The 19,690-nt window shown below is 34.4% G+C and overlaps 1 protein-coding gene across 3 annotated transcripts in view; it reads right to left on the reverse strand.

Annotated features, from left to right (window-relative positions):
• The window catches only part of LOC144451680 (forkhead box protein J3-like), a 51,881-nt gene that overhangs the window by 19,247 nt on the left and 12,944 nt on the right, over window positions 1-19,690 (reverse strand). For all 3 annotated transcript variants that reach the window (XM_078142578.1, XM_078142576.1, XM_078142577.1), the window contains exon 3: window positions 16,009-16,098. In XM_078142578.1, coding sequence (XP_077998704.1) covers window positions 16,009-16,098 — 90 coding nt within the window. The remainder of the gene's footprint in view (window positions 1-16,008; window positions 16,099-19,690) is intronic.

Consider the following 19,690-nt stretch of genomic DNA (forward strand, 5'->3'; position numbering starts at 1 on the left):
ATAGAAGTATAATTATACAGAACATTTGTCTAGTAATGTGGTATTGAAACTGTATGAAAAGACAAAAAATTATTATTTTTATAAAACCATTGAATTTGCAAAGAAGTATTTGTACAGAACATTTGTCTAATGCTGAAGTGAAATTGTACGAAAGAAATTATTATTTTTCAAAAAAAATGATAGAATATGGATGGAAGTAGTTATACAGAACATGTCAAATAATATTGTATTGAAATTGTACGATAAGAAGGAAATCGTTATATTTTACAGAAATGATAGAACTTGCAAACAAGTAGTCGTATAGAATATTTTGAACACCATGTTGTTCTGAAACTCTAGTAGGAAAAAGTAGGGAAACTGTTCTATATTACAGAAACGATAATACTTGTATACAAGTATTCGTACCGACTATTTTCTACAATAATTGGCATCTACTTGGGTGAACACATACCCTGCAGTGGTGATATCCTCATTTCTATGTACGCTATCATCTGGAGAATGCAACAGATTTACAGTCACTTCCTCAGTTATCAACCATTAATTTTCATTACTCAGGCCTGCGGTCATTTAAAATCATGTCATGAGTTCATGAAGAATTAATGGATCTCATATTGTGTTTTTTTTTCCTTTTCTAATAGGAATTTCATCAATCTTGAAAATTTAATTTCTACGATATAGAAACTGGCAACATACATCGCACCTCGTTACCGATGCGGGGTAGGCCTTGCTGTTAAATGTAACACTTAGAGGAAATCGCTCTACAGCCTAATTAAATTATTGTGCTCAATTTCGCAGCAATCAAGGAACGTTGGCTGGATTCCGACCTTTCCAATTCCGAGTCTTAATTTCACTGGGATAGAATTTCAGATGAATTTGTGCCACAGGGAATACTGGATAATGAAATGTGAAGTATTCCCGGTTGGAGCACTGGCATGCTACTTATAGTAGGGCTGATCTACCAGGTGGGAAACATTTATTGCCAGATAACTTCATGGGGCTTTCTGATTGAACAGATCAAGGGAATTCCATCGGGTTCCGGATTACCGGCTACATGAGAACGTACTCCCTTAGTCTTCCACTAATTAGGTGCCTAGGGGCACTTCATGTCAGCTTCTAAAAGACTTATTTCCAAAATTAGACACAGTTACTAAAATTCCGTTTTGGGTATTCTTTTGACTACTTGCCAAGAAAAATTGTCTTTGCTTAATAATTCTAGCCCAGTTTTCAAAACTAAATCAGGATATTAATATTCTTGCACGTTTTTGTTGTTGACAATTTGCCAAAACAAATTGTCTTGGTTAAGGATTCTAACCAAGTTCTTGTTTCCTTCATGTTCAATTAACTATGTACAGTTAATTCATTTCACATCAGCAATCACTGTTAGCAATGATTTTCTGAATTAATAATTTCAAGACAAAACATTTCATACTTCTCTCTGTTCATAATTACAACAGTTATGGAATTATTAATTTCACCCTTCTTCCATTCTAACAAGCCACAAAAACATTTTTCATTCTCTTAGAACTAATATTCACCTGCAGGGACGTGTTTATCAACGCTGCAGAGAGGATTGGTGGTTTTATTTTTAATTTTTTTTTTTAACCTCTTCATGTATGGTTTTCTCTACAATATTACACTGACCAATGTTAAAGCATTTTTAAAATAATATCTGTAACATATGTATTGCTGTACATATATATTTATATAAGCAAAGATCTACCCATTTATTATTTTAAAGTAGACTGGACCTCAGGGATAATTTTTCTCAAAAAAAAAAGTTACTAAATTCTTTCCCAACTTTGTGCTTGGTTCTTTTGAAATATTCAAGAAATTTTGGGGTTCACAATCAAGTTTTCATGGAAATCGACAACCTTATATTTCAGTACTATTTGGCAGCCATGTTGGATTCCAAAATATTATTATTTATCATTACTTCAAAAATGTCAAGTTTTAACATATTTTCTTTTTCTTGATTTTAACTAAAATTTGGCAGTCTTTTCTTGACAAAAGTGACAGCAAACATTCAAAACTATTATTTATGAGGCACACACTACATTCATATTACATAATTTCATGCCTTTGCCTTTCAGATGTTTAAGTTAGCAAAATGAGAAAAAAAATATAATTGCACCACGTCAAAAAACTTCTAAAACTTTGAAAAGTTTACCAATCTGCAATGCATGATGGGATTAGATGTCAATAAACATTTCCTACAAATCCCACATCCTATTCTTGAAAAAGTTCTCTCTTCCCCATACTCCTAAAACCAATTCAATTTCACATTTTGTCCAAAAATGCACTTCCCGAAATATGGATGTATTTTATTTGCAAAATTTGAAATTCTTTCCCTAAAATGCATTCATAAAAGTTTTGGAAGAAAATATACCAACTTGCCACATGTGTACTTTTCCATTTTGAGGTAATATGCTACAGCAGTGTTTTATTAAGGACGGTATAAAGTAAACGAAATTAGAAGGCTGATAAGTCATTTTTTACCTGGATTCTCCGACAAAATTATAATACAGCCATCAAAATTATGATAGATCGGGAACAAAATTAAGATCAATTTTGGGGAAAATGTGACACTTTTTACCTTTCTATTACTTGAGTTCAACAGCCTTAGCAAAAACACTGTATAGCATAGCTATACATTACAACATATAGCATACTGAAATATGTAACTGTGTTAGGTAATATGAACCAGATGAGAAATTATCGGTTTCCGAATACCACTATATTACTTAATCAGTACTATAAATTACATCATGAAAGTATATTACACATCCCTGATTTGATTCTTATCACAATTTCAATTTGTACATGCAATATGAATTATGCAGTAAGTTAATGAGTTTTAAAATTCCATCACTTCTTACAATACTCTGACATTCTGAACACTATATACATTTTACAAATAAATTCCTATATTAATAACACAGAGACACACATACAGACAGGCAGACACCCAGCCAGACAGACACAGTAAACTAAATTACCCCATCAATTCATAACACACACAGATACATATACATACATACATACATACATACATACATACATACATACATACATACATACATACATACATACATACATACATACATACATATAGACATACATACATACATACATACATACATACATACATACATACATACATACATACATACACACACATACATGTACATACAAATGTACACACACACACACACACACACAAACACACACACACACACACACACACACACAATGGACAAACACATACATACATCGACATTCAACACTCTAAAACTGAATGCAGTATTACAAATTCAGCTCATGATCATCACTGTCAAGGCCTATAATTTATATCAAATATCCATCATTGTTGCCATAATTCCATCGCTTAGAGATATTTCTTGTATTCATAAGCTACCCAAATTGCAATAAAGCGAGGCAAAATGAAGATAATTGGATTTTAAGAAGAGGTTATGTTTCTTTCCGGATCCACGTAATTGAGTCGGTGATTTTGTAAGAGAAAGGAAGAACAGTATTAATTTTTTGATCATTACTTTATTTAGCATTTCAATTTTAATATAAAAAAGGTATGAAAGTTGTTCTTTTAATTACATCATGTCAATCATTGTGAAATTGACGACGTTACTTTAGTCGATATCCAAGTTATGCATAATAGTCGCTGAAGCTGAAGTTTTGCATGTTCACCAGAAACTGTATGTACATGTACCATACTACTACGGAAACCATGCTATCGGCTAACCAAGATAGATACACACTGAACTGATTCTTGCAACATGTTGATACACTGTATCTATATATGTATCACAGTTGGGTTGATAAAATGGCCACACGCTCAGCCTCTTTCAGTACTTACACCATCTTGATTACAGAGTGATTATATGCAGTGTTTTATTTTTGTATACTTCGATGTTCTTCGTCACGGCTATTTCTTCCAGTGCCTTTTCTATTTTGATTACAGGGTGATCATATCCACAGGTTTTTATACCAGTATTCACCATTTTAGACTCCACTCAATAACAACCGTGCTCAGTGGTGAAAGTACTGTTCTATATTCAATAAAACAACATCAACTTGCCAAATAATTCAATTTGATCAAAAAATGATGTATATATTACATACATTCTTCTGGCAAAATGCTCCTTTTTCATGCCATATATTATATGTATATACATGTACTTGTAAAATCTATGGCTCCCTACCATGTGTACTAGTTGTACAGTGTAAAGAGAAGTAGGTTAAGTCTACCTGAAAATGAGTCCCCAAGAACACTCAAATATATCAGACACTGTAATGTGACCAGATTATCATTTCTTTATTACCAGGACTCAGAAATGTACAAAAAATACTCATCCTTGTTATGAAACATACAGGTGGGTTCGTTTTCTATGATTTCACTACTCTTTCCATTGTACATCCAAATGGTTTTCTTTAGCACAACACTCAGTTCTTACCATTGGCAGTGGTAATTTAATGTTATTGGGACGTTGATATAACACCACAAGTAAATGCACTGAATTTGTATTTTACTGGACAGTCTAGACCCCTAAAAACCAGTGTCTCCATTGACTAGAACACATTGAATTTGCATATAGAATGGAATCATTGATGAAACATACCATGAACGAATACATGTACATGTACATTGTATGTGACACTTGCAAAGACTGACAGTGTATGACCTGGTATACCGCGATATTGAATATTTAATGAGCACTACCATATATGGTATCGAGGCAAGTCAAACTAAGATGGCCACAGATTGCAAATCGACATTTCGCTCAAGATTTAAACCTGTCACTCTGCTGAATACGGTTAAAATCAACTATTTAACAGACACAATGTCTTTTTATGAGTAATTGAACAATTCTTAGCAAATATATTTTTGGTTGCTTGCGGCGAAAAAAGTGTCCCAGTTACAGCCAATGCAAGGTTCAGCCTCAGAGAAGGTACAATGTACATACATACAGCTATACTATAATTGGTCATTAGGTGAATTATCCTTCCACCTCACTTGTTCCAGACACTAGCACGGCTACAATATGTTCCACTGCAAGCTATTTTAATGACACTACTGTTCTCCATATGTTTGCTGTAATTCGTAAATTTCTGAATCGTAACGTCTATCTACATGTACATGTATTCATCAATGCCCTGTACATGTAACTTTTGGTGTCTTTGACTAAGGAAAGACATTTTGTATTCAAAAAATTTGTATTCGTAGACTTCATGAACTGTTTTATTTGTTTATTACACATGACTTCTCAATTCAGCCTTTGAGAAATGAATCACGTATGTTTCGTGTCAAAAATCCACGAATCCACCAGACTACTCAATTCAGCCTTTCGAAAAATGAATCACGTATGTCTCGCCGTGTCAAAAATCCACCAGCAGCTACATGTGTACGATTTCATGAAATGTGTTGCAGAATTATATTGTTCATGGTTCCAAGAATCAATAGGACAGTACAATATAATCCAGAGAGAGATACATCAATACTGAATAATTAAATCATTGCGTGACCAAGGTCCGTATGTACATGTAGACGGATCTACATTGTAAATGTCGCATTCGTTTCCAATTTATCGTTCCAAAGTAACTACATTTGTATATTGTATGTACTGTCCTAAGAAATGTTTTGTTTATAAATAATTAATTTCATCAATCACCACAACCTTTGAAATATACATGTACACATGTACATATATTTCAAGAAAATAACCTTCTTTTAATGTTGTACTTATCGTTTATTGATGAAATAATGCTAATGCAAGAACCTGGAATTGAACCCTGGCCTTTAACCATTACCAGAAATACTGGCAAATGCAAAATTTTTCCTTAAATTTATGTTCTATCATAGCATCACTGTAACCTTTCATCACTGTTGAAACAATTCTCACAAACACAAACAACTAAATTTGTTTACCAAAAGTTCATCCATGTATAAACAAGGCTGTACTCTCTACCCCCTTTTTGCAGAATATTAGAAGCAAACCATTTTCACAACAACTTTCATTTGAGCAAGTCTGTAGTCTGTAGTCTGTAGTCTGTAGCACCTCTTGTAGTAAGTTTACTTACACTTTTCAAAACTGGTCTTAACTGTTACCAGAAATACACTAGCTGGCAAATCAATGTTTTACAAACTTACATTTTAGCAAGGCTATACACTCTCTTACCTCTCCTTCACTATTCAAAACCAATAATAACCGTTATCAGAAAAATTGCAGATGAGAAGTTTCATGGAAAGTTTCATTTTAGCAAGCCTTTACCCTATAAACCCTTCTTACACTGTTCAAAACTGATCGTAACCATTTTCAGAAAACTGGCAAATCAACTTTTTAGGAAGTTTCATTTTAGCTCTCTTTCACTGTTTAAAATTGATCATAAATTTACCATTAACCATTATCAGAAAATTGGCAAATGAGATGTTTCAAGAAAAGTTTCACTTTAGTAAGCCTGTACCCTGTCACCCTTCTTTTTCCGTTTATAAACAATCTCAAAAATTAACAAAAGAAGTGGCAACTGAGCACTTTCATCCAGTGTTTCATTACAACATGGCTGTAACCCTACGCACAATAACTGCCAATATCCATGCAATCAAATTTCAGATCCGACTGGATTTTGACACTTTTCATTTATTCGTGACCTCACACAGGGTTTTACATCATCTTAATATAAGTGAAAAAAAGAGTAATTCACTTGCGAGAGTGACCTTAATTTCCTAGCATGGGTTTTTCACATTTTCATTTCCAATTATATTTCCATCATGTCGCTTTGCGGCACAGACTGTGTCAATATGGAAATCCCATTCAGAAATAATTGCATGTCTGCCTGCCTATCCATATGCTTTCCATATAACATTGGGGATCATTTGGCTCTGCCACTGTACCAATTGCAATATAACACAACAACTGAGTGCTTTCAATTTTTTTTTTCCAAACACTCTATGGACAGTTAATGTAGATTTTTTTATACAGCTACTTTCCAAGGCTTGCTAGCTCCAAACTCAATTTACATCAAGCTAGTCTTAGAATGAAAATTTCAACTCACAGAATCAAATGAACTCCACGAATATTCATTCTCGCAAAGTTACGCTTCTTTTTTTTGTATACAAAATCCACATTATAAACGATATATTTCATTTACCAAATTAAATTACTTATCTAGCAAATTTTTCATGAAAAAGTTTTAAGTTTGAAGCTAAAGTAGTGTTGATATGAAAACAATTATATTCTGTGAAGAAAATTGTTCCAAATCATGCAGTCTCTTCAATTTGTACACGAAACTTAAATAAAATCAATTTTGCCCAATTCAATTTATTTCTCATTTTCCTGGTTGTTAATATAATTTTCTTGTTTAGATAAGGTATCACAATTAAAGTCAATAGTTAGATACATGGAAATATAAAACTTAAATTTCAAAAGAGTTTTTGACTGTTGAGTATTGTGTACATAATGTATCTATGCCATGTGCAGTGCACTGAAGTAGAGCCTGCAATACAGTAACCTGAAAGATTCAGGCGTTCCGTTTGCGTATATAATGTGCCCATCTTACACTTGGGGTAGCCAGTATGATTACGTAAGTAGAGTGTAATAGCTGAACCTTTCAGACTAGATGTGCAGGTACATGTATATGACTGAGAGTAGTGAGATCAAGTACAAGTTATTTTACTATTACTGGGTATACCTGTAATAGCAAAACCAATACAGTGTTCTCTCCAGGGAGATTTTAGCTTGTCAAATAATATGCTTGAAATGTAGCAAAACATGAGAAACTCATTTGCATTACAAAACAATCAATTCATATGCAAAATAACTACATTGTATGATGCATGGGTAAGTTCCTGGGGAGAACTATCAGTTCAGTTATCACTGAGTAGTAAAAGCAATACCTATATAGACCAAAGAAATAAATCCCTGCCCTATTCTCTTCTGAATTGATTCCAAACAAAATCGATTCATGCAGTTAAATCAGTTCGAAACTGATTTCTGTCACTTTGAGAAAACTGAGCAATGGATAAACTAGTTTCAAACTGATTTACTTTGAATTGGTTTGAAAGTAATCACCCGAGGTGGTTTTGAACCAATTCAACACAATCAGATTCAAACCACTTTATCTTATGTAGGGATAGGAGAACTGATTTTGAATCGATTTCAAACCGATTTTACTATTCTATATGTATGTATAGAGAGGGCTAGAATGGTATAATGGCTTTCACCTCAGGATTTCTTTACAAATTATAAACATTATAACTATCATTGCAAAATTCATATACTTACATTTTTTATAAAACAAGAAGATTTTGTTTTCATATTTCTATTAGGTATTACATTTTTTTTTGTATTTGAATTTGTAATTTTTGTAATTTGAATTTATAAACATTTAGATGTTATTCCCAAATATTTGTCTTCGTTCAGCCAAGGAAATGAATGAAGAAAAATATTGAAGAAAAATCGGGGAAAGCAATGGTAATTTTGAACGTTTTGACTAATATTTCGAACACAGCAGAACCAGTGAATGTGATGTAGATGCGTGTTGTTGTGACGTAGACATGCGTTGTCGTGACGTAGAACAACCACAGTATATATTCCATATTTTTTGTTCGAAGTGGCTCAATGCATGATATAGTTTATGCATACAAATGTAGTACATGTATACACATTTTTTTTTTGTAAAAATAACCATTTTATGACGATCACATCATAATTACAAAAACGTATATGACAGTATTTGTTATCTCTCTTCTTGTGTCTACCAGTAGTCATGGTATTTTACTACTATTCCAGACTCAAGCCAAAAGGTTCTTCCACCTACATGTAACTGTACCAGTGACTTACACTATACATGGCCTAGTCTAGAGGAACCATTGCTTGAGGACATTTCAAATCCTTTCATAGACATAGGTGGGCCATTTTAACTTCAAGGCATTTACCACAATCAAAACAGAAATTTCTTCTTGTTTTATGTTTGAAGAGGCCTGGTAAATGGGGATTGTAAAACAGTGGGTTGGACTGAAATAACACGTCGTACATTGTATCTTTAGAAGGGACTATATGATGTCTCCATTCTTTGTCTTTCAAACACCAAGTCTTATGGGAATACATGTACAGCTGAATAGTGAACTACGTACGTCACAGGCTATCACTTCATGCATACACATGTAGGAAACAGTCTAAAAATATCAAGTACCCGAGTGACTTAGTTCCTACAGAAACTGACCAAAGATATATCCTTAAAATAAAGTTAAGCTTCTGTTCCACTTAAAATTCACGGGATCTGGCTAAAATACATATGTGCATTTTAAAAATACAAAAAAAAACAAAAAACAAAAAACAGATGGCACCTGGCTGGTCTAAACAAAACACAATGCACGAGAATTCATAAACTGATATTTTTGAGACATGTATGTATACATATATGGCTTCTCTTGCACTAAAACTTCATGTATTCATGCAGTTTGTATGAGCTGGCTAAAATATACATGAATATACTTAAGTCGTAATGAAAATTTCTACTCACAAAGTCAAACAATTTCTTGGAAGCGAATTCCAATTTTTGCTAGTGTCCATTGGTTACATGTATTGTATTTGAATCCACGAAATATTTTGACGCTCAAAATATTTCTCAACAAACTCAACTAAAAAGATTTCAAAAACTCTGCCATTTACAGCTAAAATAATGTTGGTTTAGTGGGTCACTAATGTAACATGACATTTTTTACAGGTACTCGGAAAACTTCTAATACAAAAGAAACAATTACATACGTAGGTGCTGCGCACAGTGGGGGATGTAGAAGTAGTCCAGTAGTCCAGTTTGATTATCAGTTAGAAAATAAACCAGTCCACGTGTAATGTTTTCATTAGAAGCCTGTTTTTACTGTACTGTTAGTCTCGGTTACCCAGGTTCTGTCTGCTGGGTACTCTATGATATCACCCAGACTCTTGGGAAGGTCTCATAGGCAGAGCCTCCTACAGTGGGAGTCTGGGTAACATAGACTACTGCACTGTGAAAGAACAGCAATGCTTATCACTGCTCAATGTGATTTTGCAAAAGATCCTGCTGTTTGTTGTGTCTCTGTTATTGTTAGTGTAGAGTTGAAATATGTCTATCTTTGTGTCAAAAACGTTATGTCGCATGAGTGAAACACCAAGCCAACATCATTTTAGCTGTATTTCAAATATACAAAGAATAACTGCTCCATGTGTATGTATATGAAATCACAAAAAATAGCTTATTCCGAAAATTGTCTACGACATTCGTAGGAAATGCTTGTCAAAACAATTCTGTAACTGACACTCACAAAAACTGCTGTAATTAATTTTGCAGTTCATTTATTTTGACAGAGATGAAAAGGACCTCATACTGGAACTTTGCACTTGCCAGCTGACAACAACTCAATTATAATGTGACAAATTCAAGCACTGAATATTGACGAAAACTATCATAATTATTAAAGTAAAATATCCATAATCTTAATATTCAACAAGGTCTAATATTATTTACAAATACAGAAGGTTTCAGTTTTTGTACAACAATACTAAAAGGCCTAAAAAAAATAGTGTGTGGTTCCGATTACATTCAATTTTAGAATAGGTGGGGTAGGTAGATTTTTTATTATATTTTATATCTTAACCTTTTCCTGTTACTTTAGTTTTATCGTTATCGGGTCCACACATGATTTTAGTTCCAGACTGGAGAGGTGGAATTCCGTTAATGAGCAATTGTCTAAAGGAACTAACTAATTGCAACTATCTGTCAATTTGTGATGAATTACTACTAACATGTGTCGTTTACCCTTTGTCCAGCAGGGGTAGCACAGTTTTCTGTGCTAGAATAAGGACTTTCCTTATACGTGAGTGGAGATGATCATAGTAATTGTAACACGTCGCATAGCAACTAGACTAGATCAGAACCAACTCAGAGGGATGAGCTGTATGATGTAAACCTGATTACCATATTCAATTTTGGAATCCTTATCTAATGTTACGTTTGACTATAAGACCATTCATTATAACAAAATGATAGATGTGGTATTAAACGCGAGAGCATAATCCCCCTGACTGGATTCGAGGCTACTTCCCCTTGGACGATAAATGTCTTTGGCTCACATACCACAGGTTGTGGAAAGTATCAGACTACATTGTGGTACACCAATGTTACAGGTTTACTGTACACTCAAAGTAGTACTCACGACACATCAACGTCACAGTAAGCCGCAGGGATTGCCACGTTCTATTCATCTATCCTACTGTTCTCAATTTCAATTACTCCAAATATCTCCAACCTTGTATTGAGTCTGTTACAGTGTAATGGTAAAGCTCTTGCTTGCAATAATCTAACATGTAGAGTAGTCGATATAATCAATAGTAGAGTACAAATATTTGAACCAAAAAAACGTTATGTCAACAACTTAAATTTAACCTAAAAAGTAGATATCTACAGCAAATCATTAATTTGTTCTGAAATGAATGTATTTTGAGCAGTTTTTAGTGTATTCCTATTCAAAATCTAGGAAAAGTTCAGGCCACCATGCAAAATTGAAGAAGACAAGATATTTGTAGAGTGAACTTCAAAAGGAAGGCATTTATACCTAATTCGCTCATACATGTATTTTGAATGATTTTTTTTTTGGTGTATTCATATTCAAAATCAAGGAAAAGTTTGAATTTTTTTTTAAATTTCCCAAATTTTATTTCATAAAACCAATATCCACAAAGAGAAATAGCTGACGAACTGTCTGTAGGTCATTTTTGAGCAAAATTTGTACTAAACCATTTTCTAATTTAAACACACGACTTCACAATAGCTTGCATGTGAAAACATTCAATTTGAAATGTGCGGCTTTTTATGCACATGGGTCCCAAAGGAGAATCGTGTATTAAAACCATTCATATTTTGGAGGAGTTAATAAAAAAAAAAGGTGGGCATTATGCAAATAGGTCCCAAAGGAAAACCTTCCCTTTATCAGAGCCATTGTTGCTACTTTATAAAATTTTCCTACAAAATAGATATTGTCCCAAAGCAAACATTTTGATCATAAAGACACACACCACGATATTACGGAATGTGTGACCCTTTCTCTCATTTCTACATTTCTGGCGCTCACCTCAAAGCCTATATTCTCCATTAAAACGACAATACTAATCATTCTCACTATTATTATCTTAGTTATTAATACTGACAAATTCCTCTATGGAAATGTAATGAGGCAAAATTGCCCCTCATCATATACCTAATTGATTAAAAATTAATGGCTCCCTTTATTCTTTTTGACAGTTCCAAAGTAAACTCTCATTTTTACATTTAAGGGTTCGACTGTAACAGCCATTATGCAAATATTCTAATAAAATTCACACCGCTGTCAACCTTGGTGGAATGGAGACATACATAGTTAGAAAGTGGACTCAAAGTTAGTGATACTCTGTAACTTAAGGGGTCTGAATTTATTCTGGTTCTCTAACAATACTCCTTAGCTTGATTAAAATTATATAGTTAATAATCAACTACATTGAAATATAATGTACTGTCCTCATACAAATTACAAACAGTGAGCTTCCTTTCAGCATTTTGAAAATGACTCCATAAAAATTATCATGGTGACTTTTACATGGTTTCAGTCAGGCTCTACAAGAGAGAATTTAGATGAGATACATTAAACTTATAATATAACTGTTTTCTCCTCCTTTTCTCAGGTTTTGATTTCCACTAAATGACCAATCACAATGAAGACCTCATAATGTTGTGAAACAAAATATCAAAACGATATTCCTGAGATAACATGTTACAATTTGCAGTTGTCTGATATGTATGGCCAAAAAAAAGAAAAGAATTGTTTCTGGTCAGGACAGATTGTCTAAAATGGTACAATGACACGGTCTTTTCATTTTTTTTTTATTTTCAACAAACCTGTCACTCAATCTACTATTTATGGCAGTTACTGTTCTTTTTATTTAGTACTGTACAGCAAGTGTGTATGTGGGACAGTTGTCATTTACTTGTTCATGATTGGCTTTGCAGTTGTCTTCACTGAAGTAGGGAGGGTTATTTTTGTGTTTCTCCCCAGATCTGCAGACTGCATGGGCTGGACAAACACGAAAAAAAGAGGCTGACATGAGGGTATTTAAGTGATGTGTGTACTGATCACTAACAATTCTATATCAAAGGAGATCCAAGATCCAGCTACGAGCTTTCAAAGTCCAACAACTTAATTCGTCGTACAAGTACTACAAAAATTCCTGTGATTTGACACTTCAAGTGTGAAAACAGCTTTGTTTGGGTAGTAAATCTGAAAAATCAAACTGCATTCCTAAATTCCTAGCTACCCATCAATATATGATGAAAATCAGGGAAAGTGTATAAATTTTGCTATATCATTTGGTACTTGTTTTTAAATGTTCGTTTCGCATAAATATTGTAAATAAAATGTAGGGAAAGTAAGTAAATTTTATATTCATTGTCGTTGCTGTTTCTGAAACCTTAGAAAAGTAGACAATTTATCAGGGTGTACCATGAATCATGCATATGGTATATATCACCATAGTTAGGATTGCAGTATCGTATAAATACTTCAGGATGTCTGGAACACAATTTGATCAGTCTGCAACATAAGAGCAAGACACTGCAAATGCCTCTCAATGTGGCATGCAGAGAGTCTTTCCCCGAGGCATCAAAGACTTTACTTGTTCTGTAGAGATACAGAAATACATGTTTAATGACTACATTACTACTCTTTCCCATCACATGCTTCAATGAAAGGTTGTTCTGACTCAGACTCTTTTCTATAACATCATGTACAAGATTGTATGTGAACTATGGTGTGTCTTGAAACAGAATCATGACACTTTTTTAAAGCAATACAGTAAGGATATATTCTAGGAATTGAAGATGATGATGATGATGATGATGATGATGATGATGATGAAACTACATCTTTATATGGAATGATGATGATGATGATGATAATGATGAAACTCCATCTTTATATGGAATGATGATGATGATGATGACGATGATGATGATGATGATGATGATGATGATGATGATGAGGAGGAGGAGGAGGAGAAGGAGGAGGAGGAGGAGGAGGAGGAGAAGGAGAATGCGTAGTGTATGGCCAAGTTGACTACATGGCAAAGTCAATAATTGCAAATCCGTAGAGAATGTCTCAATTTTATTAACAGGAATATAAGCCAGCTGTTTTGTGATTCTTACTTCTTTCAATAGATACTTCCTTCTTATTGTACTCTTTCTCCACACCAGGTTCAATTGTGTAAGACATCCTGTCTATTTCTAGTAACAATACACTCACTACTGATGACGTTTTTACAACCTACAATAACAGGATGGAATAAATCCAAAGGGATTTATGACAAGGCTGAGAAAAGTCTTCCACAACAACAACAACAACAACACTTCGATGCCATTTTGTATTAAAACATCCTACCAAACTGTAGTAATGATGTTCTCAATACGTATCTAATCATTTCATCAGCAATATTTTCAAACAAGGGTTTTCAATATATGTAAACATATATTTGGTTTTAGTGATTTCAGTAAAATATACTGGATAAATAACCTATGCTCTGAGTGCGGAACTAATATCTGAAAAGTTAAAACATGCAAAATACCCTACCTTTGTTATAATCATATCTAGGCCACTGGAACTTCCGAAGATTTTTCAATTCATTAGATTTTCGAAATTGTAAGTTTGACCAACACACTGTTATACATGTTATGTGCACAAGCAAAGTGTAATGTATGGCTCACCTTTTAGTTTTCTCATTTGTATTTCTTTACCAGCAATTCTTTCTACAATAGTATTTTACAGCTGATGGCCTCAAGCAACATGTAAAGTTTTCTGTCTATTTATCTGCCTGCTTGTCTGTTTATCTTATTTTTAGATTTCTGTCTGACAAAAAACCTGATTCTACAGAGTGCTATTCAGGTTTAGGATTAGATGACAGGGCGATGATGAGCACTCACTATCAGTGTCACATCACTGTGGAATTGACAAGGCTTTATCTGTCACTTCATAGTCTATCCCAGTGTCCTCCACGTCCAGCAACTCGAGCTGTGTGTGAGTAATCGTACCCGACAGATTGAGTCATCACCACGAGTACCCCAGACCCAAATTTGCACTTGTCGTGTGAGTGAGACATGGCTGAGTGATACACAGCATACCCATCAAATTTGTAGAACACTCATTCTGGGTTGGGTCAGTCACAGAAAATCTCATCTGCAGTGAGACTTCCCACTGCTAGTCCTTCAAGCTTTCACCATGAAGCCACAGGGAGCCAGTCAACTATCTACCTGTTGTGTACATGTGTATGTGCATTCATGTGTGAGCCTAGGTATTCTAAATACAGGTATTAGCTAGACAAATGGCTGACTACATTTCACAAAGATATCCAAACAAACACTACCTCATTTAGCACAGCCTTGTCAAGGTCTCACCACATGAAGGCTACTGTTCAAACCAATATGGGTAGGCTTGAGACAGTCAGACCTGGACAAGTCTCTGGGCTAGCTGGGTAGGTTAAGTCTTTGTTTTGTAGGGAACAGTTGATCACAACTGTTCCCAACTCTAAAATACTACTTGTTGTCTGGAAAAGTTGACATGAAAGAATATTTAGGGCATAACCCTGAACATCAGTGTTATGGCTTTGTTTTGTAAGGACAGTTGATCAATTTACCTTAACACATGCTACTGTACCTGTTGTAGAACAAGTTCAGAAAAGTTGATATGATTTTGTTTTGCAGGGAACAGTTGGTCACAATGGGTATCAACTCTGATAAACACTACACGTTGTAACACAACCCTGGAAAAGTTGACGTAAAGCATTTTTAGGGTAGCACAATTGGTGATAGAGCTTTTTGGAAAACAATTTGCCTTTACTGGAGTCAGCTCTCGATTTCTTGAACAGCAACTACTACTGTAATGGGAAGAACATGTGACATTCCTGATCAACGAAGATGAGATAATGACCATCTACTCACTCTTTCACTGGGTCGTCTCGGCCTTTTAGGTTTGTTTCTGGGAGGCAGTGGATCTTCAGGGGGGTTGTTATCTATAGCCCAATATGAACCCTGTAAGATAAAAATAAAAATCATACTTTATAAGAATAACATTGTCTAGTAAGTCTTCATTCCACTTTATTGTCTTCTAATATTTATTAGCTTGTATTCTACTTTCCAAAATCTGGGATACAGATTGATCGCCTTTCCAATGTCTGTGTGTACCTTGGGGGTATACATGGTATGGGTAAATTGGTTAATCATAGAGCACTGCTGCTTTCCTTGATGTTTGAACAATATGAGAAACATTCCTGATTTACACGTCTACAGAATACCAAGAGACAAAGCACTTAAGAAATGGTACTATGAGGTGATGATACCCCCAATTTGAGTGAGGGCGCTGTATTCTCAATTTCCTGTTTACGGAACTATGAGGTGATGATACCTCCAATTTGAATTTCCTGTTTGCAGTCTGTCATGGCAGAATTTTTATTCCACATGAATTTTTGGGTAAGATCAACAGCTGAAATTAGGATAAGGTCTCAGAACCCCCCCCCCCCCCCCCCCATTAATTAGCCAAAATTGATAATTGATCCAGACAAGACAATCAATTTCAAATCATTACTTAGTAGTACATGTATGTAGTACCATGAATACAAAACCCTCATTCCCAGTCACGCATTAACTATAGCGACAATATTTCAATTTTTTTGATTGAACAGATTCCATTTGTCAGATAAGAACAACACCCACCCTATCCCGAACTAAAAGAATTTTTCTCTTCATCCTACATTGAATTGTTAATCTTGCCCCTTATTTTGTGGAAGATACAAGTGAATTCAGCAAATACAAATGTACATGTACACTCAGTATTTATTTTACACTTTAGTATTTTTCACAGCAGTCTTCCACTGTTATTCTCAAGGGGAAAGTAGATAGGGTGTGAACAGATGCAAAGACTAGCTAGTCATATGTCATGACAACAGCAATGAATATTTGAACAGTTTAATAATGGTCATTCCCAGCACATGTCAGAATGAAGACATTTCCGTTTGTTTACAAACATCATGCACCATGTCACAATCACCATGTACATGAATGTCCGCACCAATCTCAAGTTCTGACCATCATCTTCTACCGGTATTTAGTTTTAGTTGTATGACGGGTTCTGTGATATTTTAGGAATCAGGTGAATTTCTACTCAAAAGTACAGTGTTTTATTTGCACATACAATGAGTTCTTGGCTGGGCTTCCATCGTGTCAGACTCTGAACCACCCAGCGCTTTAAATTGGTTGTCTTCCTCAAAATTTACATTTATGGGGTATAAGTTAATAAAACTAATAATTATGTATTCATATTTTATTTATTTATTTACATACAAATGAATAAGCTAATCAATAAATGAATAAATAAATAAATAAACGACTAGATACCATGGAACAGCCACATGAAAAGGTAACAACAACCCAACAAACTCTCATCGAACACATACCCTGTGGCTGCGATATGATTCCTCCTTTTCCATATATCACAGGTTTATGTCGTGTATTTTTTTTAATTATTAATCTTTCCATTCTCATAATCTGTGGATTATCTTTAAATTTCCAAATAATTTTTTAAAAGGCATCTTGAAAAGGAAGTACACACAAAGAGATAAGAGGGCGAGTTATATCTTTAGAACACTAACACTACACTATCAATTTTATCACAATGCCATTTCTGTCTAAGCCGTGCATCAAAATACATTCCACATAATAAACTAATTTCTCCCTGTAGAGCTTACAACATGTATTTCTCTATTTGCCAATGTACCAAATAGATTTAGAAATACTATTCAACATTTTTGTTTTCGATAAGAATAATTTCAATCTAGACGTTTGTGAAGGTTCGGAGGTATTCTTTGAGATGTGAAAAGGAGACATGGGTGGGAATATTTATCACACACAGTTTATGGACCTGGTGATAATAAATATATACATGTAATAGGATGAAACCAAGAATGTGACCTTACAGCTGCACTTACTGTTACTGGAATATTCTTTTTTTAATCAGACAATCAGCAATACATTGTATATTCACAGAAAATCGTTAAGATACCAATACTAGTAATTACACATTGTTCATGTTAATTAGAGGTCAGCTTTAGTAATTAATATAATAAGCAACAGGTTGAAATAGTGATCGCAATGGGGGGGGGGGGGGGGGGGGTTAAAATGTGGAACCAAAAATCAATTTGATTAAATTAATTGTACCAGCTTAGCTACACTAATATGTTTACTCACACGTGATGCAGAGTACAATATTACAAGTAAGTCATTATATCTGCAGAAATACTTTCATAAAATTCTTTAGTTGCAGCTTGTTCAGCTTTATAAAACTGGTCCTATGATGTCATATCTTGCAATAATGTTAATTTCTATATGGCGTGCTTTCCCACACTATTCAAAGAGCTTTACAATTAGTAATTACCTTGCATGCACCTATAACAACATTACTACCCTCAGGGCTTGAAATTAACGATAGTACCACATCAACTGACAACCAATGTATTCTTGTCATGGCACTATGATCATTTTCAGTCGATAACCCAGGGTTTCCCCAGATTGGGAACTGATTTAGAAGGAGGAACATGGAAATATTTTAGCAACATATTTTTATTTTGAATGTAATGATGTGGCCCTCTGTTTCAGTTCAGGAATATGGGACTACTGATAAACATCCTTGGACTACCAATTTCACGAATAGTATCCCACAGGGACTACATTTGTACCAAAGTAAAAAGTTCATTTCAAGCCCTGGCCCTCCTTCATACTTCAAGTCACAGGGGGACTACACAATCCATCTTGTATCTTATGAAGACAGTTACTCTGCTGCATCATTGTTAAATTCTTCCCATGGTATATACAGATAGACGCAAGATTTGTAATTTAAAGACCACAGAGTGTTCTGGTTAACAATTGCCCACTATTGTTCTCCTGCATCATTGTTGAATTCTTCCCATGGTATATATAGACAGAAACAAACAAAATTTGCAAAATAAAGAACACCGAGTGTTCTGGTAACAATTCACCAACACCTTAAGGTACATGTAGAAGCCTCTGCTGTAGGAAAGCCTGGGGACAACCCTGCAGCGTTTTTGTCGAGGACCCTAAAATCTACTACTGAGTTCCTCACAAATAGTTTAGAATGACTACAGTATGGAATTTGGGAGTAAATTTTGCCAAATATCCCCTCCTCCTTATGTTATTATGGGGGGGGGGGGGGATGCTCAGGCAATTGTCAGACATTTCCCATTACTACATGTACATGTTTTCGTATGCTAGCATTAAAACTGTTCGTGGTTTATCAACCTTTATTCTGGGCCCATCAGTGTTTCGTAAGTCCTAGATACTATATACATCATATATCACTCTATATACACACATTGTCAAAGGGATTTCTTGGAGATAAGACATTAAAATCAAATGTGGATGAGCAAACTCAAAATGATCTTAACTATTGTGTGTTGTATTGTCAATGGAATTGAATTACCAAAGGTGTACGTGTGAAGTGAGTGTGATAATTAAGTGTACAGTTGGATTTGTGTTGCAAAAGATGGAAATGCCTTGTCCATTATTATGCCATTCAATATTAATATCTATATTGGTGGAAGATGGAAATGCC

This window comes from Glandiceps talaboti, chromosome 21, assembly GCF_964340395.1.
Source record: "Glandiceps talaboti chromosome 21, keGlaTala1.1, whole genome shotgun sequence".
NCBI lineage: Eukaryota > Metazoa > Hemichordata > Enteropneusta > Spengelidae > Glandiceps > Glandiceps talaboti.